The sequence below is a fragment of the Pogoniulus pusillus genome, chromosome 29, assembly GCF_015220805.1.
Source record: "Pogoniulus pusillus isolate bPogPus1 chromosome 29, bPogPus1.pri, whole genome shotgun sequence".
Classification (NCBI taxonomy): domain Eukaryota; kingdom Metazoa; phylum Chordata; class Aves; order Piciformes; family Lybiidae; genus Pogoniulus; species Pogoniulus pusillus.
Genome location: NC_087292.1, coordinates 3,044,823 through 3,067,956, shown reverse-complemented (window position 1 = coordinate 3,067,956; position 23,134 = coordinate 3,044,823). Strand labels below are relative to the sequence as shown.

The 23,134-nt window shown below is 57.3% G+C and overlaps 2 protein-coding genes and 1 long non-coding RNA gene across 4 annotated transcripts in view; 2 read left to right on the top strand and 1 right to left on the bottom strand.

Annotated features, from left to right (window-relative positions):
• Positions 1 to 18,217, top strand: part of CBFA2T2 (CBFA2/RUNX1 partner transcriptional co-repressor 2) — a 90,404-nt gene extending 72,187 nt beyond the window's left edge. For both annotated transcript variants that reach the window (XM_064167959.1, XM_064167960.1), the window contains 9 exons: positions 3,414 to 3,655; positions 4,941 to 5,030; positions 5,588 to 5,769; positions 6,997 to 7,250; positions 8,442 to 8,527; positions 9,954 to 10,143; positions 13,415 to 13,483; positions 14,324 to 14,514; positions 17,664 to 18,217. In XM_064167959.1, coding sequence (XP_064024029.1) covers positions 3,414 to 3,655; positions 4,941 to 5,030; positions 5,588 to 5,769; positions 6,997 to 7,250; positions 8,442 to 8,527; positions 9,954 to 10,143; positions 13,415 to 13,483; positions 14,324 to 14,514; positions 17,664 to 17,945 — 1,586 coding nt within the window. In that variant the 3' untranslated portion in view covers positions 17,946 to 18,217. The remainder of the gene's footprint in view (positions 1 to 3,413; positions 3,656 to 4,940; positions 5,031 to 5,587; positions 5,770 to 6,996; positions 7,251 to 8,441; positions 8,528 to 9,953; positions 10,144 to 13,414; positions 13,484 to 14,323; positions 14,515 to 17,663) is intronic.
• Position 18,218: 1 nt separating this feature from the next.
• Positions 18,219 to 20,808, top strand: LOC135188509 (uncharacterized). Its single transcript, XR_010307728.1, has 2 exons — positions 18,219 to 19,927; positions 19,961 to 20,808. It is a non-coding gene; the product is annotated as an uncharacterized LOC135188509 (long non-coding RNA).
• A 1,300-nt stretch (positions 20,809 to 22,108) lies between these two features.
• NECAB3 (N-terminal EF-hand calcium binding protein 3) overlaps positions 22,109 to 23,134 on the bottom strand; it is a 29,167-nt gene continuing 28,141 nt past the window's right edge. Inside the window, exon 13 of the mRNA XM_064167958.1 lies at positions 22,109 to 22,847. Within this exon, the coding sequence (XP_064024028.1) occupies positions 22,819 to 22,847 (29 nt within the window). The 3' untranslated portion in view covers positions 22,109 to 22,818. The remainder of the gene's footprint in view (positions 22,848 to 23,134) is intronic.

Genomic DNA, 23,134 nt, shown 5'->3' with positions numbered 1-23,134 from the left:
CTCCCTTCAGGTAGTTGTAGACAGTAATAAGATCACCCCTGAGCCTCCTCTTCTCCAGGCTGCACACCCCCAGCTCCCTCAACCTCTCCTCATAGGATTTGTGCTCCAGGCCCCTCACCAGCTTTGTTGCCCTTCTCTGGACATGTTCCAGCACCTCAACATCTCTCTTGAATTGAGGGGCCCAGAACTGGACACAGTACTCAAGGTGTGTCCTGAGCAGTGCTGAGTACAGGGGAAGAATAACCTCCTTTGTCCTGCTGGCCACACTGTTCCTGATGCAGGCCAGGATGCCATTGGCTCTCTTGGCCACCTGGGCACACTGCTGGCTCCTCTTCAGCTTGCTCTCTATCAGTACCCCCAGGTCCCTTTCCTCCTGGCTGCTCTCCAGCCACTCAGTCGTCCCCCCCCTTCATCACTGTCTTCTCACCTGGAAGCAGAGGTCCCAGGCCTGCTCTGTGGTCTGTGGGGGAGCAGATCCTGGTGCAGAGGATCAGATAACTGCCAGCAGCCCTGCGGTGACACCGTTTGCAGGGGGGTCAGGCAGGGTGATGCGGTTACAGGGACTGCATCTAACGGCAGCCCCGAGCCCCTGTGGGCATCCCCTGAGTCCATCAGCCTGCACCATTCCCATCCTTGGCAACCTCCCCTGAGGATCCCCCTAGCTCTGGGAGGATTGCACAAGCCCTGCTTCTCCCAGGGTATAAATAGAGCTGGTTGATGTCCTTGGTCTTTAATTTGACAGAAGAAGAGGAAGTGAAATAGAGAAGTGAGTAAAGCACCTTGGTTATGGCCACCAGAGAGCATGGAGCTGGGCAGTCCTGTTTGAAAGGACCTTCTCTGGGCAACCTTGTTTGAAGGGACTTGCTCTAGGCAGCTTTCCTCCTGTTTGTAACACATTTCTTCAGGAAGAAAGGGTTTTGATTGCTGGAAGCTTTGCCATTCACATGGCTCAGCCTTTCCTGGTACTCCCTGGCAGCTCACCCGTGAGGATGTGCTGTCTCTGCAGGTCATCTCTCCTCTGTGCAGCCTTGGGGAGGCTTTTCCTTTGCCACATCTGTCCTCTCCTGGCCTTGACTTTCAGTTCATCATCTCTCTGTCTATGAAAGGACACATCTTTGTTATGCCCTAGAAGAGCTTGTGGCACCCTGGTTAGCAGGAACCACCTGATGGTCTCTTCAGCCTTATCTTTTCCTTGCATCTTAACTGACTCTGGGTAATCTTCTCTGGTTCCTCCCTCCCATACTCACCACGGGAGGTCCAGGTGTGTGGAACTTTTCCAGCCTCCCACCCTGGTGTGCCCCAGAGTGGTTTAACTGCTCAAGGACTTCCTTCACAACGAGGGGAGTGAAATACTGCAACAGGTTGCCCAGAGATGTGGTTGAGGCCCCATCCCTGGAGACATTCAAGGTGAAACTTGATGTGGCCCTGAGCAGCCTGATCTAGTTGGAGATGTCCCAGCTCACTGCAGGGGGGGTTAGACAAGATGTCCCTTCCAACCTGGTGGTGCATTCTGTGATTCTATTCCTGCTGCCTGTGGTCAGGATTTGGAATGGTCCTTGTGAGGATTTGGAATGGTCCTACAAGCTGGAGTGGAAATGTTGCTACCTTTCCTTGCACAGCATGCACCTTCTCCTGCCTCCCGTGCAAGGGGCAGCTCTGCCAAGTGGCTCAGTGCTTCTGCTCTGCCCACTGTCATCTGAAATGGGTTTTACAGCTTGGGGCCTTCTCTTCTGTGCCTGCATCCAGAAGGAATTCAGGGCTGGGCTCTGAGGCTAACCCAGTGGCTCAGCTGGGGCTATATTTACCAGGATGTACTTTTCACCTCTGAAGTTCTGGGTTTACTGGGAGCTGGGGCCCCAGGCACACAGCTGCTCTTCAGCCCCGGGCTCTGGATTGCACAAGGCCTCCCGGGGATGTCAACAACTTGTTCTAATCCCTTGCTGAGCTCTCAGACTTCCAGTCCCTGGGTCTGTTTCGACATGCTTGCTGCTTGCAGGAGGTGAAGCTGCAGATGGGAGCAGGTTGGAACAAAGAGCCATGCTTGCAAAACTCCCTGTAATGCCCCAGGGAGGTCCTGGTGGGCAGGTGCCATGGGACAGGGTGCTTCAGCCATGCTTGGACGAGGTGGAGGCACCTGAGCTGAGGTGTCTGCTGGTGGGATCATGACTGTAAGGGGCACTGATGGCTCATCCTGGAGTCAGCTGCCTGACACAGGCCAAAGGCCACTGCTCAGGAGCTCTTGCCAAGGGCTGTAAACTTTGAGCTGAAGCACCTTGAATTCCTTGGGCTGAGTGGGGACTTTGTGCAGCCTAACACCACATCTGCCTCAGCTGCCTCAAATGCCAACAGAGATGTCCCTGCTCTGGTGTTTGGTGGCCCTGGATGTGAAGCTCACTGAGGAAAGGTGAAATAAGATGAGGAAGCTCTGGTGTCTCACCTGAGCTATCCCAAAAGACTCCTGTGGCTATCTTGGCTGAGTGCATGGTTCTCAGGAGCTGGGTGCTGCAGGACATCCTAATCAGCTCAGGGGAAAGGTGAGGAGATGGCACACAAGTTGCTGGTGTCTGGCTGCATTGCTGGCTGCCCTCCAGCAGGGTGTGAGGGCTCTGCTCTGGCTGTTGTTCCTTTTCTAGTTCTGGCCCTGTTTACTAGCAGCAGTAACCATTGGCTGCAAGCTCTTGGGTGGAAGATGGATCCTTTTCCACATCTTTCTGTACAGAAAGGGTGGTGAGACTCTGGAACACCTTGCTCAGGGATGCTGTGAATGCTCCTTCCCTGGAAGTATTCAAGGCCAGATTGGACAAGGCCTTGAGTAACCTGGGCTGGTGTGTCCCTGTCCACAGCAAGGATGTTGGAACTAGATGATTGTTAAGGCCTCTTCCAACCCAAACCCAGTGATAGGACAAGGAACAGGAGGTTATCATAGAATCATAGAATCAACCAGGTTGGAAGAGACCTCCAAGATCATCCAGTCCAACCTAGCACCCAGCCCTAACCAATCAACCAGACCATGGCACTAAGTGCCTCATCCAGGCTTTGCTTGAAGACCCCCAGGGACGGTGCCTCCACCACCTCCCTGGGCAGCCCATTCCAATGCCAATCACTCTCTCTGTGAAGAACTTCTTCCTAATATCCAGCCTATCAGCTGGCACACAGCAAGTTCCCCTCAGCAAAAGGAGAAATGTCTTTGCTGTGAGAGTGCTGGAGCCCTGGAGCAGGCTGCCCAGAGGGGCTGTGGAGTCTTCTCCTCTGGAGACTTTCAAACCCCACCTGGATGTGTTCCTGTGTGGCCTGCCCTGAGTGCCCCTGCTTTGGCAGGGGGGTTGGGCTCGGTGCTGAAAGCTCTTCCAACCCCTTCCATGAGTCTATGCCTCAGGGACGTGCTCAGCAGCGCTTCTGTCTCCCGCTTGCAGTGCCCAACGGAATAAACCATTCCCCACCGACGCTGAACGGGGCACCATCCCCCCCCCAGAGATTCAGCAACGGGCCTTCCTCCTCCTCCTCCTCCTCCCTGACGAACCAGCAGCTCCCTGCCACCTGTGGTGCCCGACAGCTCAGCAAGCTGAAGCGCTTCCTCACCACCCTGCAGCAGTTCGGCAACGACATCTCGCCGGAGATCGGGGAGAAGGTTCGCACCCTGGTCCTGGCGCTGGTGGTAAGCTCCCACCCTGCCTCCTGGCAGCCAGCCTGTGCCCATCTCACAGCTCTCTGTGTCTCCACAAGCAGAGCTGGTTGCTGAGCAGGGCTCTGTGGTGTTTGTGTGTTCTGCTGAACTCGCTGGCTTTGGTTTTTTCTTGGCTTCAGTGGGTTTCAAAACGCTCTTGGTCGAGTGGCTTCGGCCTGAGCTTGTGTGCAGCTTAAAATAAGGAGCCCTGGAAGGATTTGGGCAAAGCATGATAAGGAGAATACAAAGCTGTTGGAGTGAGTCCAGCTGAGGGCCACAAGGATGATGCAAGGGTGGGAGCACCTCTGCTATCAGGATAACATGAAGGAGCTGAGGTTGTTTGCCCTGGAGAAGATTCCTGGCAGACTTCAGAGCTGCTTCCAATACCTGAAGGGATCCTCCAGGAAGGCTGGAGAGAGACTTGTCCTAAGGGTGTCCAGCAGTAGGATAAGGGGGGAATGGTTTGAAGCTGAGGGAGAGCAGGGTTAGACTGGATCTGAGGAAGAAGTTCTTCAGTGTGAGGGTGGTGAGACACTGGAAGAGGTCTTCCAGAGTGGTTGTGGATGCCTCCTCCTTTTAAGTCCCTTCCAAGCCAAACCTTTACACAGCTCTCTGGTTATGCTCTGCTGAAGGTGCTGACCTGTGGTACCAAATAGATTCCATGGCTGTAGGGCAGCACTTTGGCATACACTGCTGGGAGGAAGCTGTCCACGATCCTCTGACTGTCACCACAAATGGCTGCAGGGCTGAACTTTGTACATGCAGGTTGTCAAATGCTGCTTATCCTCAGTGGGCACAGGGGATGTGAGGATGGTGCTAGGGGGGTGAGCAGCAGGCTGATGGGGACTTTATGGATGAATTAGATGAGAAGAGCTGAAAGAGACAGGAGGACAGAACAGCATTCAGCTCTGAGCAGCTGGAACCACTCTCTGGCTCCCTGCAGCCTGCCCCAGGCCACCTGGCCAGGGTACAGGAGATGCCAGCTGGGTCCTGCTGCTTTCCCAGAGCTAGTCCCTGTCTCCTGCCCCCAAAACTGGGAGGCTGCTGGGCCAGGCAGTGCCTGGCTGTGTGCAGCCTTCACCCCTTGCCTAGTGCAGCGTTTCTGCTCCGCTGGCCTGAGTCTTCCTGGCTGCGTGAGGCAGGATTTGATGCAAACCCTGTCGAGCCTGCAGTGGCAGATGCAGTCTGCCTTCCAGTTCTGTTTGTCTGGAGCCATTTCCCACGTGTCTAAAAATAAGAACAAATTGTCATGGCATTTCTTCATTGCTTTTCCCAGAACTCCACGGTGACCATCGAGGAATTTCACTGCAAGCTGCAAGAGGCAACCAACTTCCCCCTCCGGCCATTCGTGATCCCCTTTCTGAAGGTGACAGGGGGCTGGGGTGCTTGCTGATGCTCCATGTGACACTGTGCAGCTTGTTCTTCTGTGAAGCCTCTTGTCTGAGACACCATGGGGATCTGTTGTCATCCAGGACAGGCTGCACAGGCCTTGACTTTGGCCATGTGGAACTAGCTTGTGGAAAGCTAAGGATGTAGCCATGGCAGGTGTCTGCTTGTGTGGCAGGGGAAAAGGAGGCAGCCCAGCTCCACTGGGCAGCTTCTGATCCTACAACCTTATTGCAGATGTTCAGATCTAAAATCCTGGAAGCAGAGGCATATGAAGCACATCTGGGGGTGGTTGGGTGCTGGAAGCAGGGAGCACTTCTCCATCACGTCTGGGGTTTGGGGGCATCGATGTCAGGCCCTGCTCAGCTCTGGAGGAGGTCTGGGTGACTCCGGCAGCGCAGACTGCGGGAGCTGGAGGATGCCATGTGGGGCTGCAGGCTCTGGCTGCTGTTCCTCTGAGGGGTGCAAAGCAAAGGCTCTTGGCAGGGCTGGAAGCAGCCCTGCAGGCTGTGAAGCAGCCCCGTGTCTGTTCTGCAGGCCAACCTGCCCCTGCTGCAGCGTGAGCTGCTGCACTGCGCCCGGGCTGCCAAGCAGACGCCCTCCCAGTACCTGGCACAGCATGAGCACATCCTGCTCAACACCAACACCACGTCCCCTGCAGACTCCTCTGAGCTGCTCATCGAGGTCAACGGCAATGGCAAGAGGCACAGCCCAGACAGGTAACAGCTTTCGTCCTCTGCTGAGTCCTGGGAGTTGTTGCTTTGGGTTCGGTTCTGCAGCTGGCAGGACGAGAGAGGTGACTGTGCCATGCACTCGCCGCTGGTGAGGCTGCACCTCAAATACTGGCTTCAGTTTTAGGCTCCTCATTCCAAGAGGGACTGTGAGGTGCTGGAGTAAGCCCAGAAAAGGGCAGTGAAGCTAGGCTGGAGAAACAGGGCTAGTGAGGAGCAGCTGAAGGAACTGGGGTTGTTCAACCTGGAGCAAAGGAGGCTGAGGGAAGACTTCATTGCTCTCTGCAGCTCCCTGGAAAGAGGGTGGAATCAGGTGGGGGTTGGTCTCTTCTTCCTAGTAACAAGTGAGAGGACAAAAGGAAATGGTCCCAGGTTGCACCAGGGGAGGTTTAGGTTGCACACTGGGAAAAATGTCATCCTCAATGCATTGTCAAGCCGTGGAACAGACTGCACAAGAGCTCCTATCCCTGGAGAGGTTTAAAACTCCTGTAGATAGGGTGCTGAGTGACATGGTGTGGCAGCAGGCTTGGCAGTGCTGGGCTAATGTTGGACTTCAAAGTCTTTTTTCAGCCTGAATGGTTTTGTAGTTCCATAAAGCTTCAAGCAGCATCCAGGGCTAAACTGTAGCATCTTATCCCTCCCAACAACTGTTCTGACTGTTAATAAGACACCACTGACTGCTCCTCCTGCACTGTGAATTCAAATTTGGAACCTTTCAGGCAGGTTCTGTCCCAGAGGCACTTGTTGGTAGCACTGAGCAACCTGAGCTGGAGAACTGAGTGAATCTTCACCTCCCTGGGCAGTGAGTGGTGGAGGCTGTGTCAGGGCTGGGAAGGATGCGGTTTGTTTTCACCACTTGTTATTCAGACTCAGAAGCTGTTATGTAATTATGTGGAGCATGCCTCAAATTCATCCAAACTGTGAAATTTTAGTTTGGTCATGCTCAGGAAGATGAATCACAGCACTGGGGCATCTCAAACTTGTTCTTTGCCATCGCCACTTGGTGGATTTGTTCACAGGTTGAGTGTGTTTGAGGGGTGGGACTTAGATGGCTTTGAAAGGTCTCTTCCAGCTCAAAGCATTCTGTGGGGCTGTTTGGTTTAGCTCCCTGCCTTTACACCCCAGTAAAACCAGCACAGCCCAACCTCTCATCTGCTCTGTCTGAGCAGGTTTCTGCAGAGCTAACAAACTCCTCTCTCTGCTGTGTGGTTGCAGGAGGGAGGACAGCAGCTTTGAGAGGGAGCCGCTGCCGACAGAGCCTCCAGCCAAGAGAGTCTGCACCATCAGCCCTGCGCCCCGGCACAGCCCTGCCCTCACAATCCCTCTGATGAACCCTGGGGGACAGTTCCACCCTACCCCACCACCCCTCCAGCACTACACCTTGGAAGACATTGCCACCTCCCACCTCTACAGGGACCCCAGCAAGATGTTGGAGCACAGAGAGATGCGGGACAGGCACAGTGGGATTGGTGAGCAAGCCATGGAGGGCTTGCAGTGGTAGGAGCTGTGAGGTCCAGCAGCTGAGCTTCAGCATTTTAAGGTCCTGCTTGGCTGCTGGCACCCAAAGCTGTACAGGGCACAGCCTCAGCAGAGCTTCTGCAGAGGGAGGTCAGAGAAAACCACTGGCACAGGAAGGTGGAAAGTTTCTATTTCCTTTGATAGATGCAAAGAGCCACCAAGGGCAAGGGCCTTGGCCTGAGAGCTGGCTGTAGCCAACCCAGCAGGCAAGAGTCAGGGGCAGGGAAATGGAAGTGAGCTTTTCCAAGATCACTAAAGCAGGAGAGCAGAGCCTGACCCCCAGTACTCTGGGGTATGTGGGAGGTGCAGGCTGTGTTTCCAACAGGACAGCCTGAATCACAGGCTCTGAGCTCCTGGGAATTGTCACGAGGGATCCAGCTCCCCAAGCAGGTCACATCTAGACCCATGAGTGGAGTGTAGCACTTAGAGATAGGGATGCAGTCAAGGATAAAAGCACTGATGTGGGATTGCCCTGCAGAGCCACCTCCCTGAGATGTGATTTAAAATCCTGTAGCTAGAAGTAGAGCTCTTTAGTATCCTGTCAGGGCCCCCTGCCCTCCCCAGCACTTGATGCTGAGATGTCTCCTGGCCTTGTTCTGGGATCAGGACAGCAAAGCCTGCCTCTGGCAGTCAGCTGGCAGAGTCCTCTGCAGATTTAATGCTGAACAAGGCTCGGGGCTGGAGCACCTCGCCTGTGGGGACAGGCTTGGGGAGTTGGGGCTGTTCAGTCTGGAGAAGAGACCTCTCTGAGGAGACCTCAGAGCAGCCTTCCAGTACCTGAAGGGGGCTACAGGAGAGCTGGGGAGAAACTTTTGACAAGGGCTGGGAGTGACAGGATGAGAGGGAATGGATTGAAGCTCGAGGAGGGGAGATTTAGACTGGAGATGAGCAAGAAATTCTTGCCAGTGAGGTTGCTGAGACACTGGCACAGGCTGCCCAGGGAGGTTCTGGATGCCCCCTCCCTGGAGGTGTTCAAGGCCAGGCTGGACGAGGCCTCGAGCAACCTGTGCTGGTGGGAAGTGTCCCTGCCTTGGCCGGGGGGGGGGCTCATAACTAGATGATCTTTCATCTCCCTTCCAACCCAACCCATGCTGTGAATCTCTGATCCATCTGATGGCTCTTGTGGCTGTGCCTTGTTGCAGGTCTGAATGGAGGCTACCAGGACGAGCTGGTGGACCACCGCTTAACGGAGAGAGAGTGGGCTGACGAGTGGAAGCATCTCGATCACGTAAGGCACTGCAGGAGCTGTGGGAAGCTCTGAGGTGCAGCCACCCAGGCTCCCACCTGCTCCAGTTTGTCACTTTCCTCCTGTGGATACCATAGCCAGGCTTTTAGAGGAGCAAGCCACCACGTGAAGGTGGATGGTGGAAGGGCAGATAGGAACAGAAGCACTTTCCTGGCAGAGTTTTGCTGCCCGTGGTCAGTAGATGCCAAACTCGGTCTGGATAATGTGTCTGGAGCTGGGGAACGTGGCCACATGCTGCCCTGGCTGGCTGAGCAACCAAACCCAGCCTTGACCCTTCCATGGGTCTTTGCTGTCCTAGTCCTGGCCAGGAGCAGACTGAGAAGCTTGCAGATGTGCAATGTGCCCCTGAGGATGTGGAGCTTACAAAGCAAGCAAGGCCATCACTGCTGCCCTGAGGTTCCAGCCTGTGTGGGCCTCAAGTAGGCACCAAGAGCGAGACTTGGCACTGCTGGCAGACGTTCTTTGGCCTTTTCCATCTGAGCTTCCAGGCACTTCACTGGAGGGTTCCCCTGAAGAGATGGGATTGAAATTCGGCTTTCATCATAAATGCAGAGACAGACAGAGGGGCCTCCTGTTCAACAGCTGTTGGGGTGGGGATTTTTTGGGTTGAAGGCTGGATTGGAGGCTCCATAGCTGCGTATTTGTGAGTTGGCATCCTGGCACCAGGATCACAGCCACAAGGCACCTTAGGAAAGGTGGCAAGGTACCTTAGGAAAGTGGCAAGGTTTTTCCTCTCCATCTCTAGAGGAGCATGGCCTGAAGGTATTTAATCACCTCCTGTGGCAGTGACCAAGGCCAAGCCACAGGTGTGGCCACCTCCCATGGCGGTGACCAGGGCCAAGACACAGGTGTGGCCACCTCCCGTGGTGGTGGCCGTGGCCAAGGCCAAGCCACAGGTGTGATCACCCCTTGTGGTGGCAACCAAGGCCGAGCCACAGGTGTGGCCACCTCCTGTGGTGGCAACCAAGGCCAAACCACAGGTGTGGCCACCCCTTATGGTGGCAACCAAGGCCAAGCCACAGGTGTGGCCACCTCCCATGGCAGTGACCAGGGCCAAGCCACAGGTGTGACCACCCCTTATGGTGGCAACCAAGGCGAAGCCACAGGTGTGGCCACCTCCTGTGGTGGCAACCAAAGCCAAGCCACAGGTGTGACCACCCCTTATGGTGGCAACCAAGGCGAAGCCACAGGTGTGGCCACCTCCCGTGGCAGTGACCAGGGCCAAGCTACAGGTGTGACCACCTCCCTCCCACTCAGCAGTGCCTGTGGCGGGTACAGGACCCCACTTTACCTGCATCTGCATCGCCCACAACATCCTGCTCGGGGCCTGCTCCTGTGGCATGACCTCGAGCTTCACCCTCGGAGGACAGCCTGGGGAGCCAGCCTGAGGGCACCTTCCCTCCTGCAGGCCCTGAACTGCATCATGGAGATGGTGGAGAAGACGCGGCGCTCGATGGCGGTGCTGCGGCGCTGCCAGGAGGCTGACCGGGAGGAGCTCAACTACTGGAAGCGGCGCTGCAGCGAGGCTGAGCCGCGCAAGGCTGGCGGCGAGCTCCTGGCACGGCACAGCCCCGGCGCCTCCGACTCCCTGGGCAGCGGTGAGCGAGGGCACGGGGCCCTCTGGGAGTGGGCATCTGGCTGGGACAGAGCCTTGCTGGGTGCCCTCCAGGGAGGTGTTCAGGGCCAGGTTGATGTGGTCCAGTGGGAGGCGTCGCTGCCCGCGGCAGGGGGTTGGACATGGATGGTGTTGGAAGTTCCTTCCAGCCCAAACCAGTCTGTGGTAAAAGGATGGTGATGTAGGCAGGGATTCTTGATAGTGAGGGTAGGGAGACACTGGAACACGTTGCCCAGGGAGCTTGTGGATGCTCCCTCCCTGGAAGCGTTCAAGGCAACCTGTTCTAGTGGGAGGTGTCGCTGCCTATGGTGGGGGGTTGGAGCTGGATGGTCTTTGAGGTCCCTTCCAACCTAAACCACGGTATCACCAAGGCTGGAAGAGACCTCACAGATCATCAAGTCCAACCCTTTAGCACAGAGCTCAAGGCCAGACCATGGCACCAAGTGCCACGTCCAGTCCTGCCTTGAACAGCTCCAGGGACGGCGACTCCACCACCTCCCCGGGCAGCCCATTCCAGTGTCCAATGACTCTCTCAGGGAAGAACTTTCTCCTCACCTCCAGCCTAAATCTCCCCTGGCACAGCTTGAGGCTGTGTCCTCTTGTTCTGGTGCTGGCCACCTGAGAGAAGAGAGCAACCTCCTCCTGGCCACAACCTCCCCTCAGGTAGTTGTAGACAGCAATAAGGTCTCCCCTGAGCCTCCTCTTCTCCAGGCTAAACAATCCCATTCTGTGACAGACTGGATGAGGCCTTGAGCAACATGCTGTAGTGGGAGGTGTCCACGCCTGTGGCAGGGGGCTTGGAACTGGATGATCTGTCAGGTCCCTTCCAACCTAAACCATTCTGTGAATCTAAGAATTAAAGACTAAAGCTTGCTTAAAAGCTCTCAAAGCCTGAGAGGGAGACAAGGCATCAGACACGTGGAAGCTTGTGTGTGAGCTCCTGAAAGCAGCTTTTGCTGGTGTCTCAAGACACCTTCGAGCAGCAGCTTCTGCTAGTGCCAGGAGGACCACAGAATTGGAATGGTTTGGATTGGAAGGCAGCTTGAAGACCATCTGGTTGTGACCCTCCTGCCATAGGCAGGGACGTTCCCTGTTAGACCAGGTTGCTCAAGGCCTCATCCACCCTGGCCTTGGACACTTCCAGGCTTGGAGCCTCCACAGGTTCTTTGGGAAATCTGTTCCAGAGCCTCACCATCCTCATGGGGAAGAATTTCTTTCTAAGGTCTAACCTAAACCCAGCTTCCTCCAGTTTGAAGCCATCACCTATCACCCTGTCACTCCCAGCCCTTGTCAGAAGTCCCTTCCCAGCTCTCCTATAGCCCACTTCAGGTACTGGAAGGCTGCTCTGAGGTCTCCCTGGAGGCTTTTCTTCTCCAGGCTGGACAACCTCAACTCTCTTAGCCTGTCCCCATACAGGAGGTTCTCCACATTCTCCCTGTCACTGAGCTGTCCTTGCTGACCAAACCAAGCTGAGTTCATCCAGAGTTGAGAAGGTGAAAAGACAAGAGAGGTGCTGGGTTCCACCCATCCTCCCTTCCATCCTGCTTTGCCTAAAGGATTTTAAATGTCAAGGTCTGCTAATTCTAAACACACTCAGGGCTGCTCTAGGTGCAGGAGCTGCTCCCTGGGCTACTTCTGTGTCATGAGCCAACTTAACTGTATTAAAGTGACTGTTTGTCCCCTCCAGTGTGCAGGGCTTTGGCCCTAGACAAGAAACAAACCTGAAAGGCTGATTTGGCTCAGTTTTACCAATCAAATCTGCTGCAGATCACAGAACCCAGCCCTGCTCACTAGATAATAAAGATGTTTTCTGACAGGAAGAATCATGCCAAGGAAACCAAATTTGGTTTGATTTCTATCCAGTTTGTGGGTGTACAACACAGAGTGAATCCTCCTGCAGGCAGACTGAGCTGGCTGTGTGACAGCCCAGGGAGCACAGCCAGCTCCTAGCCTTTGTCAATTTAATACAGCATGGCTAAGGGACAGCCCCACCTCGGTAAAGGTGATTTAGAATCACAGAGTGGTCTGGAGGGGACCTCCTAAGGTCATCCAGGCCAAACCCCCTGCAGTCAGCAGGGACGCCCTCTACTAGAGCAGCTTGAATATCTCCTGGGATGGGGCCTCAGTTTCCTCCCTGGGCAACTTGTTGCAGTGTTCCACCACCCTCATAGTGCAGAACTTGTTCCTCACATCCAATCTAAAGCTACTCTAATGTCAAACCATTGCCCCTCCTCCTCTCACTGCAGGCCTTTGGAAGCAGTCCCTCTGCAGCCTTCTTGTAGCCTCTTCAGGTACTGGAGGGCCCCTTTAGTTTGTTTTCTAAACTGGGGAGGTCCTTGGTGTGATTTATAAAGCACACAAGAGGTCATTGATGATGGTTTGAAGCTGAGGGAGAGTTAGAGTTAGACTGGGTCTTAGGAAGAAGTTCTTTAGTACAAGGGTGGTGAGACACTGGAAGGGATTGCTCAGAGTGGTTCTGGATGCCTCTTCCCTGGAGGTGTTAAAAGCCAGGCTGGATAAGGTCTTGAGCAGCTGAGTATAGTTGAGAAGTGCTCCAGCCCATGGTGGAGAGGTTGGAGCAGATGATGTCTGAGATCCCTTCCAACTTGAGCCATTCTGTGACCCCCAGGCTGAAATATCCTCACCACCTTCTTGGGCTGCTTCGGTTTTCCACCAGCCTTGGACCAAAATCAGTTTTGCTCTGACCCTTCAGGAAGTTTCTCAGGGTAGAACACAGGCAGAAGAAGGCCTTCTGAAGAGCAGCCTGTGTCGAGGTCCTTGGCTGACTGTCCCCATCTGTCCCAGGCTCTTGGCAGGCTGTGGGTGCTGAGGAGTGTACACACCTCAGTGTCAGAGCTCCTGCAGGACAGGTTGTCCATCAGTCTCAGCTTCAGTGTTGCCCCAGCGATGGGAAGTGCTGTGTTTAGGGTCAGCTGCTGCCTGTGGAGAGGGCTGCAGAGCTGCTGAGCAGTGCAGATATTTGCTGGCTCAGCCTGATGAGCACTGCCTCTTGTTAGAGAGCACCAGGAGATGGAGATGGCTTCCACAGCCTCATCAATTATGCAAGACCCTAATTAAATGTCGTAATTTGTCATCAGAGCGGCTGATGAATGGCTTCAGCTGTCGGAATCCTGGCCTTTGGCTGGTGAATTTTGCCCTCCCTCACGGTGTACCAAGGTACTGGTGGGCACTTCAGCAGCAGTTGGGTGAGAGAGGGCTCTGCCAACCTGTCCCTGTGTCCCTTGTCCCCGCAGATTCCTTGCGGGAGTTCAGCAGCAGGGCAGGAACAGGCTACGTCACCGAGGAGATCTGGAAGAAAGCTGGTGAGTGGGTGATGGTCACCTGGCACAGGGGCCCTGCTGGCTGGGATAAGCTCAACACAGGCTTCGATGTGCTCTGCAGAAAGCAGAGATGCTCAGGTGCAGGAATGCCCTGGGATGTGCCTGTTGGGTTCTCCACTGCGCCTGGATCCTGGAATCCTAGGATGGCCTGGTTGGGAAAGACCTTAAGATCACAGAGGCCAGCCATAACCTACCATCTCCATGGCCCTGAGCAACTCATCCAGACATCTTCTAAACCCCTCCAGGGATGGTGATTCCACCCCCTCCCTGGGCAGCCTGTTCCAGTGACCCTTTCAAGGAAGACATTTTTCCTAATATTCAACCTAAACCTCCTCTGCTGCCACCTGAGGCCATTTCCTCTCATTCTATCCCTTGTTACCTGGGAGAAGAGGCCCCAGCCTCCCTTCAGGGAGTTGCAGAGAGCAATGAGGTCTCCCTCCAGCCTCCTTTTCTCCAGGCTGAACAACCTCAGGTCCCTCAGCTGCTTTTGTGTTCAAGACACCCCCACCAGCTTTGCTGTCCTCTTCTCGGCCACGCTGCAGCATCCCAATGTCCCTGTTGTGGTGAGAGCTCCCAGGCTGGACCCAGTAGTCAAGGTGTAGCCTAAATCCAGGCAGTGCCTGGGTTTTCCTAAGGGCTCTGTTCCTTGTGCCCCGTGCCAGTGGGGATGCCACGGGGCCGCGGCTGGCCTGGCCGCTGCCAGAGCCGTGCCGGTGCTGAGCATGCGCTGCAGCTACCGCAGCCCAGGCGCTGCCCCTGCGGGTGGTGGGGGAGGCTCAGCTGCTGCTGGGGCGGGTGGGTGAAGCTGCTCTTTCCCTCCAGAAGAAGCTGTGAACGAGGTGAAGCGCCAGGCCATGTCGGAGGTGCAGAAGGCAGTGGCCGAGGCCGAGCAGAAGGCCTTTGAGATGATCGCCTCCGAGAGGGCTCGCATGGAGCAGACCATCGCCGACGCCAAGCGCCAGGCCACCGAGGATGCTTTCTTGGTCATCAACGAGCAGGAGGAGTCCACAGAGGTAAGGTGCCAGGGGACACCCTGGCAAGGGACTTCCAAAGTCTGCAGGTCCTGCCTGGTGATACCTTGGAGCCTGCAGGTTCTCCACCCCTTACCTTTCAGAGGCCTCTCCCATCTGTATTTAGAGGGATAAAGGTGATGCCATTCAAACCCCTTTGGCTTTTGGGTTTGCTCTCAGGGGAATGAGCCTGAACAGTGCCTGTGGCACCTGTGAGTGAGCAACAGCCCTGGGCACCATGAGCTGGACCCCTTTGGCTTTTGGGTTTGCTCTCAGGGGAATGAGCCTGAACGGTGCCTGTGGCACCTGTGAGTGAGCAACAGCCCAGGAGCACCCCTGGGCACCATGAGCTGGACCCAGTGTAACCACCAGGGCCTGCTCAGGACTGAGGGAGGTGTGGAGGCAAAGGCAAAGGGTTGATGGTGCAGTTTGGCTCAGAAATCTGCTGCTGGGGAGGGTTTCCTGGTCAGTGCAGACCAGGCATTGCTCTTGGTGGGCTTTAAAATAGCACAGGGGAGAAACTTAGGCTGCTGGTGGAGCTGCAGGTACTTGATGGTGCACAGCACACCCTGCGTGGGCACAGAGAAGCCTGCTGGGGCTCTGCTGTCTCGGATGTGGTTTCCCTGGCTCCTGGGCAGTGTGTGGTCCCCTTGTCTCCACAGACAGGCTCCCCACACCTCCTGCTAGGCTGCTGCCCCACACACAGGGGCAGCTGGGAAGTGTCTGTGTGGGGTGGCTGTCCCTGCACTGTGGAAACCTCCTAGGGAGGCATCTGCAGGTTGGACAAGAAGGGACTACACTTTGTCAGAGCCAGCAGCACCTTCTGAATGGGGATCTCCTGAAGAATTCCTTCCTGCTCTTCAGTCATTGCTTTGTTGCTTAACTGAGAGCTCAGTTGTTAGGCTTTGGAGCTGTCAGCTGGACTGGAGGACAGCTGTGTGGCCAGTTCCTGGGCCACCATGGCCCATCTGCCTGGGGTTTGGTGCTTGTTTTGGTTTCTCTGTATGGATGCAAGAGCAGAGGCTTTGGTTCTGCTGAGCAGAAATCCAAAGGGAACAGGGAGCTAACGCTCACTGGGACCATGTGGGCAGCCAGCCTGTCCCTGCACCTGGTGGGGTTCTGTCCCCATGCTGAGTGGGGCACAGAGCTCTGCTGCTGGCATCCCTGTGTGGGGCAGGAGCCACGAGGCAAGGTGGCAATACAGAGGGAGGCAGCAGGAGCAGGGCAGTGATTGTCCCCCTGCACTCAGCACTGGCGAGGCCACAGCTCAGATCCTGTGTTCAGTTTTGGGTCTCTCACTCCAACAAAGATTGAGAGTCTGGAGCATGTCCAGAGAAGGGCAACAAAGCTGGGGAAGGGACTGGAGAACAGGCCTGGGGAGGAGCAGCTGAGGGAGCTGGGGGTGTTCAGCCTGGAGAAGATGAGGCTGAAGTAAGACCTCATTGCTCTCTACAGCTCCTGGAAAGGAGGTTGCAGTGAGGTGGGGGTGGGCTCTTCTCCCTAGTCTGAGGTGATAGGAGAGGAAATGTCCTAAAATTGTGTCAGGGGAGGGGTAGGTTGGAGATGAGGAAACGTTTATTTGCTGCAAGAGTGGTCAAGGATTGGCACAGGCTGCGTAGGGAGGTGGTGGAGTCCCCATCCCTGGAGGTGTTCAAGAAAGTTGTGGCCATGGCACTTGGGGACATGGTTTAGTGGCCACAGTGGTGTTGGGTTGAAAGCTAGACTGGATGATCTTAGAAGTATCTTCCAACCCAAGCCATTCCATGATTCTGGTTCTGGTTCTATCACTGAAGGACACAAGCACCAGCCAAGTGAACACATAATGGCAGTGGGTGGAACTCCTCAGGAAGCCATGGAAGAAATGAGCCAAGCAATGATCTGTCCATAGGGGAACACCAGAGAAGCATCCTCCTGACACCCCAGAGAGCAGCTGAGCATCCCTCAGCCAGCACAGGCCCCATCCCCCTGAGCTCTGCAGGCCACTCACATTTTCTGGCACTGTGTCAACTTTGCAGGGGGGCCTGAGAACACAGCTCGAGGTGTAAGCAACTGTGAAGCTGTGACCCACTTCTGCAGAGCCAGTGCAGGACATGCTGGGCTGGGATCCTTGGTCAGGAGTCCTGTTTCTCACGGGGCACCCAGGAGCCTTGGGGGTCTGCTGGCTCTGGAGCAGCTCACTTTGGCCGTTCCTTGCCCATCTGCTGGCTCCTGCACACACTCCGGGAGCAGGGAGTCTGTCTGCCGTTCCCTGCAGCAGGGCTGCCCAGCTCCTCCACCACCCCTGCTTCACCCACTTCCCTGCCTCTGCAGCCAGCAGCAAAGAGCTGCAGAAGCAGGGGAGGGTGAAAGGTGCCCACAGGGTAGGGTTAGACGCAGGCAGGCGCTAGCAGAGGCTGCATCCCTGCAGCTGAACTCGCCCTCTCCAATCTGTGGTTGCCAGAGTGCGGATCCAGCTGCAGGGAGCTGATCCCCGCCCCCACTGCCCTGCTCCCAGCAGCTGCAGCCGCAGCAGCTCCCGGCGCTGGCCTCTTGCCCCTGCGCTCGCAGGGAAGCGGTGGCCGCCGTAAGGCCACCAGCTGACATCTCTCCCAGCAACCAGAGGGCCTTTGCTCTGCTTCCAGATTGAAGCTCGGGCTCTGGCAGCACTTCCACCTGGCCAGAAGGCTTTCAAATGAGCTTTTGCTTTTCCAAATTAGCCTGTGCCGACCTCTTGTGCAGCCAGGCAGGGCGCGGAGCAAATGGTGCCTGTGCTGCAGGCTGAAATCCCTGCGGAGAGCTCTCGGCTGGGAGCGGTCCCAGCACAGAGCTGCTTCGAACAGGAAATAAAAGGAGCCAGGAGCAGCATCTGCAGCCTGGGTTTGAGTCCTGCCTGCTGTTGGGTGGATCCAGGGGAGGGGATGTGACGGGGGCAGCCTGGCAGGCGCTGCTGGGCAGGCTGGAGGTTAGCAGCCTTGGCAGAGGGCTGGGAAAGAGCAGGAATGAATGGATTGCTCATTCTAACGTTGCTAAACAGGGGCCGGAGAGAGGGGGGGTGGGGTGAACAGCCCCCTGCAGAGCTGCCGAGTCGGCAGCAGCAGCAGCAGCGGCCGGCAGCCCTCGGGGGAGGGGGGGCTCGACCCCTTCTGCAGCCTCTGGTGTCTGTGTCCTTGCAGAGCTGCTGGAACTGCGGGCGCAAGGCCAGCGAGACCTGCAGCGGCTGCAACATCGCCCGCTACTGCGGCTCCTTCTGCCAGCACAAGGACTGGGAGCGGCACCACCGCATCTGCGGCCAGAGCCTGCACGGCCAGAGCAAGCCGCTGGCGCTGCCCGCCCGAGCCGCCGCGGCCAAGGCGCTCGACGGCGTCGCCAGCCCTGCCCTCGAGAAGACCTCGGCCACCACCTCCCGCTCCTCCACCCCGGCCTCCGTGACAGCCATAGAGACAAACGGACTCTGAAGGGCAGGTTTGGCTTCAGCCCTCTTGATTCCTTTCCCTGGGGAGGGGGGGTTTAAGGCTAAGCCCTCCCCCCTCCAGCAACTGGTACCAGCTGCCGCCTTCGACACCTGGCTCTCAGCACTTGGGCTCTGCCTCCCCGTCCTGCCCCTTTTCTTTTGTGGCTTGTGAAGAGCTGGGGCCAGCCCCTGCCTGCGGCACCTCCCTGCCTGTCTCTTTGCAGGGGGGTCCCAGAGCGTCACTCAGGACCTGGAGGAAGTGAGGCAGTGCCTGGGTGGGGAGCACTGCCAACACAGGTGGGAGATGCTGAGTCCCATCCTCACGGGTCAAATGTGCTCCAGCTCCTTCCTGAGGCATCTGAGCCACCTCCTCCAGCCACGTTTCTTCCATACCCTGCACCCACCCTGCTCCCAGGCAGCAGTGTCTCCGGTGGCTGTGCTGGCTGGGTGTTGCCCTGGACAGACCCGAGCTGATTCCCAGCAGGAGCAGCTTGTCCTCCAGCAAAATGGCAAAAGCCAGATCCTCTTCCCTCCTCTTCTGCCAGCAGGTTGGCAGCTGATGATTGCAGAAGGAGGAGAGGAACCATCTGCTCTAAACCAAATGTCAGTGCCAGGAACATAGAGCTGGTCACGTCTGGATGGCCTGGGTTTAGTCCCAGTCTGTGCTGGGGCAGGCAGTTGGGTGCTCCCTGGGGAGGGACCTTTGCTGGCAGTAAGCACAGAGCAGATCTGGATGGGCTGCAGGCCATTCTTGCCCTCTCCACCTGGGCACTGTCCCTTTGCTGTGCAGAAAATGTTGGCTGGAAGTTGTTGGTTTGAGAGCTCCTGCCGTGGTGTTCCTCCCACAGTGCTGATGGGGTCAGTTCTGCTCTCTTCTCCCCACTTGCCTTGGCCAAACTATTAAAACCAAGCAGGACTTAGTGTCCTGTGGAGGTCCTCACCTGGGGAGCTGCTGTGGTGCTGCTCCCCAGAGAGGCCCAGGGCTGTGCAGCCACCACCACCTCAGCCAGCTTTCAGAGAGCAGCCCCAGCGCTGCAGGCTCACAGTAAGGTCCTGGGGGGATTCCGTGGGCAGGAAATCCACTGCTCAGAGTCAAACTCAGGGCAGTCACACACAACAGTTGACACCGACCCCCAGCAGGGCTCTTCTGGGGCACAGCAGGGCTGATCTCAGACGCTCTGTGGAGGCCATCAGAGGGCTGGGCACGTTTCCCTCGGGCAGCTGTGCCAGTTCCCCACCCTGCTCCCCACCTGAGCAGCCACTCAGCAGAGCCCGGACTGTGCCTGCACCGTGCTGGGCTGCAGGCTGGTAAGGCAAGGGATTCCCAGCTGTGGTGATCACTTCAAGGCATTCCAGGCTTTGGTGATCACTTTTCCCCTGGATCACGGAGTGGGAATGACCCACACGGAGGCTGCTGTGCTGGAGCTGCCTGCTGGCTGCCTGGGCTGAGCCAGTGACCTGCTGACCCAGCCCTGGCCCTCAGGGAAAGCTGCTGCCCTAGGGGGGGCCCAGCCCTGATTCCCATCTCTGCAAGGGTTTGTTATGCAAAAAAAACTCAATTCAGGAGTGGCGGCTGCGAGCATCTCCCCTGTCCCCCAGGAGACAGGGCCAGGGCTGCTGGCCATGGCACAGCCCTTGGCATGGGCATGGCTCCTGAGAGCATGAAGGTGCTCTGTCCTTGGGATTAAGGCAGCCCCCAATAGGGGTGGCACTAGAGCCCCTCTGCCTACAGCAGCCTAGGGAAGGTGTCACCAGCCTGAAGGTGTTTGCTGCAGGAGGGACGGAGATGGCAGCAAAGGTGAGCCCCGGACTGCAGCAGCCCTGAGCTGCCTGCCTGCTGTGTGCCCTTTGCAAAGCTCCTGGAAAGGGACTCTGCCCACCCCTCTGCAGCAAAGCCCAGCAGCATTTGCTGTGCCCAGGTCTGTAGCATGGAGGCAGATTTGCTGTGCCCAGGTCTGTAGCATGGGGGAGGTTTGCTGTGCCCAGGTCTGTAGCATGGGGGAGGTTTGCTGTGCCCAGGTCTGTAGCATGGAGGCAGATTTGCTGTGCCCAGGTCTGTAGCATGGGGGAGGTTTGCTGTGCCCAGGTCTGTAGCATGGAGGCAGATTTGCTGGGCCCAGGTCTGTAGCATGGGGGAGGTTTGCTGTGCCCAGGTCTGTAGCATGGAGGCAGATTTGCTGCACCCAGGTCTGTAGCATGGGGAAGGATTTGCCATGCCCAGGTCTGTAGCATGGAGGCAGACTTGCCGTGCCCAGGTCTGTAGCATGGGGGAGGATTTGCTGTGTCCAGCAGGGAGGAGCAGCAAATGCTTTGGGCTTGTGGGAGCATCAGGGCAGGAGCTGCTAACACCCCCCCCCCTCCTCTCCCCGGAGCAGGGCGGGGCCTGAAGGGGCTTTGCTGCCTGCTTGTCACATCCCAATCGTTTCTGCAGGGCAGGGGCTGGGGCAGGGAGCAGGGCAGGGCTGGAGAAGTTGCTTGTAAATAGATTTTGTCTTCCACCCTCCCCAGGTGCCCGGGACGGCCGTGCAGCTCAGTTCCCCCCCCTTACACAGATCAAATGCTAATGAGTGCCCCTTGGTTGGTTTGCTTGGGTTTGGGTTTTCCCCCCCCTCCCCCACTTGGAATGATAAATGTGAAATTAGGACATGGGAAGACATTGGGGAGAGGCTTCAATGATTTTTTCCTCCCCCCCCCCCCCTTTTCTTTTTTCCCTCCCATTTAATTCTGTAATAGAAATTTGTTACTTCATTCCTGTGCATAACTTATTTAATGTTACTGTATAAAGGACACACCCCCCCCCCCCCCCAGTACAGATGTATTTAGTTTGTTCTACTCCAAAGTAGTCAATAAAAAGACTCTATTCAGCAGCCAGCTCCTCCTTCCTCTCTTGGGAGGAGCTGGGAGTGGGACTGGGGGTACGGTGCCAGGCTGCAGCCCTGAGCAAGTGAGCTGCAGAGGGTGCTGGGGGAGCTGCAGGTCCTGGGGGAGCAGGTGTAGGCAGAGCTGGCAGCCAGCCCCTAACTCAGTAACTTCCTTAGGTTCAGGTTTAAATCTTGCCAGGTGCTGTCCTGCTGGCACAGCTGGCTTGCAGCTTCAGCCCTGTGTCACTTGCCAGCCACCTGAGGAGGATGCCCCATGGGCACACCTTGGCCCAGTCTGTGGACTTCGGACTGCAAACACCAATCCAGTGGGTAAGAAATCCAGAACAGGGGGCAAGACCTCACCCTGGTGTGGGAAGGCTGCTGGTGTCCCCTGCAGGCAGTGGCTCAGGAATCCCAAAGCCCACTGCAGCTGTGCCAGTTGTGGGTGCCCATCTCTCACCCACCCCTGACGTGCCCATAACCCACACTGCAACTCTGCTCCCAGCACACCCCTGTGCCCTTTGTCTGTGGCTCCCATGCAGGGTATGTGGCCCTGCCCCGCTGCTGCCTCAGCCCTGGGCTGCAGCCACCATGGCCCAGTGTGGCTCTGGCCAGGGCAAATGAGCAGTTAGCCACAATTAGTGATAGAATTGGGCACAGGGAGGGTGGCCAAGGCAGGCCCCACACTCACCCCTTGCTGTTTGGTGGCCTGATGGTGCCCAGTCAAGCTGGCAGCAGTGGCTGCTGTTTCCCCCCCCCAACAAGGGGGAAGTGAGGCTGCCAACATCAGTCAGGACCCACTCCCTGCACCACAAACCCAGGGAGCCATGGGGAAGCTCCTGCTGGAGCAAAGCAAGTCCCCAGACACATCTCTGTCCCCACGTTGTGGCCCCAGGGCCCTGAGGCAGGGGGTGACACGGCAGGAGATGCCAGCACAGCCTGGCAGCAGTTGTCCTCGTGCTGGAGCCAGCACCCTGCAGCCACAGCTTTGCTGCACTCTCACTGCTCCACCAGGGCGCTGGGGAGCCGCAGGGCAGGTGCTGCTGCTGGAGTGCTGCTGCTGGAGTGCTGCTGGGGAGCAGCACCCTCGGGGCAGGGAAGGGGAGGTGGGAGGGGGCTGGTACCCAGGCAAGGGAGGGTTGGATGGGGGCAGCTGTGGCGAGCTGGGTGAAGCACACCAAGTGCTGGTGCCAGGCAGGGGTGCAGGGACATTCTCCATGCCTGCCCTGCCCAGTCCCTCACTCCCTGCTCTTCTCAGCAGCAGCTTTGACACCAGCCCAGGGGAGGAGAGAGCAAGGCTCCTGTGCAAGCCACCATCCAGGGCTCTGCTGCAGCAAGGGGGGCAGCCCTGCTCAGCCTGAGCCCCCTCTCACCATTAACTCAGCTGCACTGAGCCTGGTGCCAGCTCTGCTGTGTGGCAGCTGACCGCAGGGCGAAGCAGCAGAGCCGCTGCCCATTCTGGCCTGCCCTGGGGGTGCAGTGCCCTGGGCACTGCTGGGGGAGCAGGAGGCCAATGTCAAAGCCATTGCAGTGGCCACACAGGCTGTTGGCATGGCCAAGGCCAGACCTGGCACTTCTTGCCAGGAAAACTTCCCTTTTTTGCCCCCTATAAAACACTGTTCACAACCCACCCAAGGCAGCCCAGCGCTCTGGGCAGGGCCACAGCTGGCCCAGGGCTTCAGGATGCCACAGCTGGCCAGAGCCACATCCCTCAGCCTGTCCCTGTGGAGCCTGCAGGAAATGGAGCGTGAGGAAGAGGAGATGGAGTGCAAGGGGGGCTGAGGGCAGCAGAGCCAGGTCACCCCAGGCACGCTGCTGGAGCTGCCCTGCTCTCCCCACAGAGCCTCTGGGTGAGGGAATCAATCAATGAACATGGAAAGAGCAAAAGGTAAAGCACTGCCAGGGCCAGGGGCAGGCAGCCCCTGCTGGAAGGAGGGGCAGGCAGGTGCCACGGGGGAGGGGAAGGTGCTGGCCCTGCCGCGCATGCTGAGGGCATCCTGGAGAAGCTGCCCAGGGTCAGTTGTTGTTCATGATCCACCAGGAGGCTGGGGGGAGAGAGGGGAAGGGGTCAGGGTCAGCCTGGGCAAGGGGAGTGGGGGCAGCAGAGGTGGGGGGGGGAATCCAGCCCTGCTTGGGGACACCTGAGGCTGTGCTGCAGCTCCCTGGCATCCGGCTCTAAAGCATCATCAGCCCCCTGGGCTCCATGGCCTGGAGAGGAGTGAGCCACCTGAGCCCAGCAGGGGCACACCTGGAACGGGGGCAGTGGGACCAGCAGGGCAGGAGGAGCACTGCCACTGTGGGATTCAGTCCAGATTCAGTGAACTCTGGAATC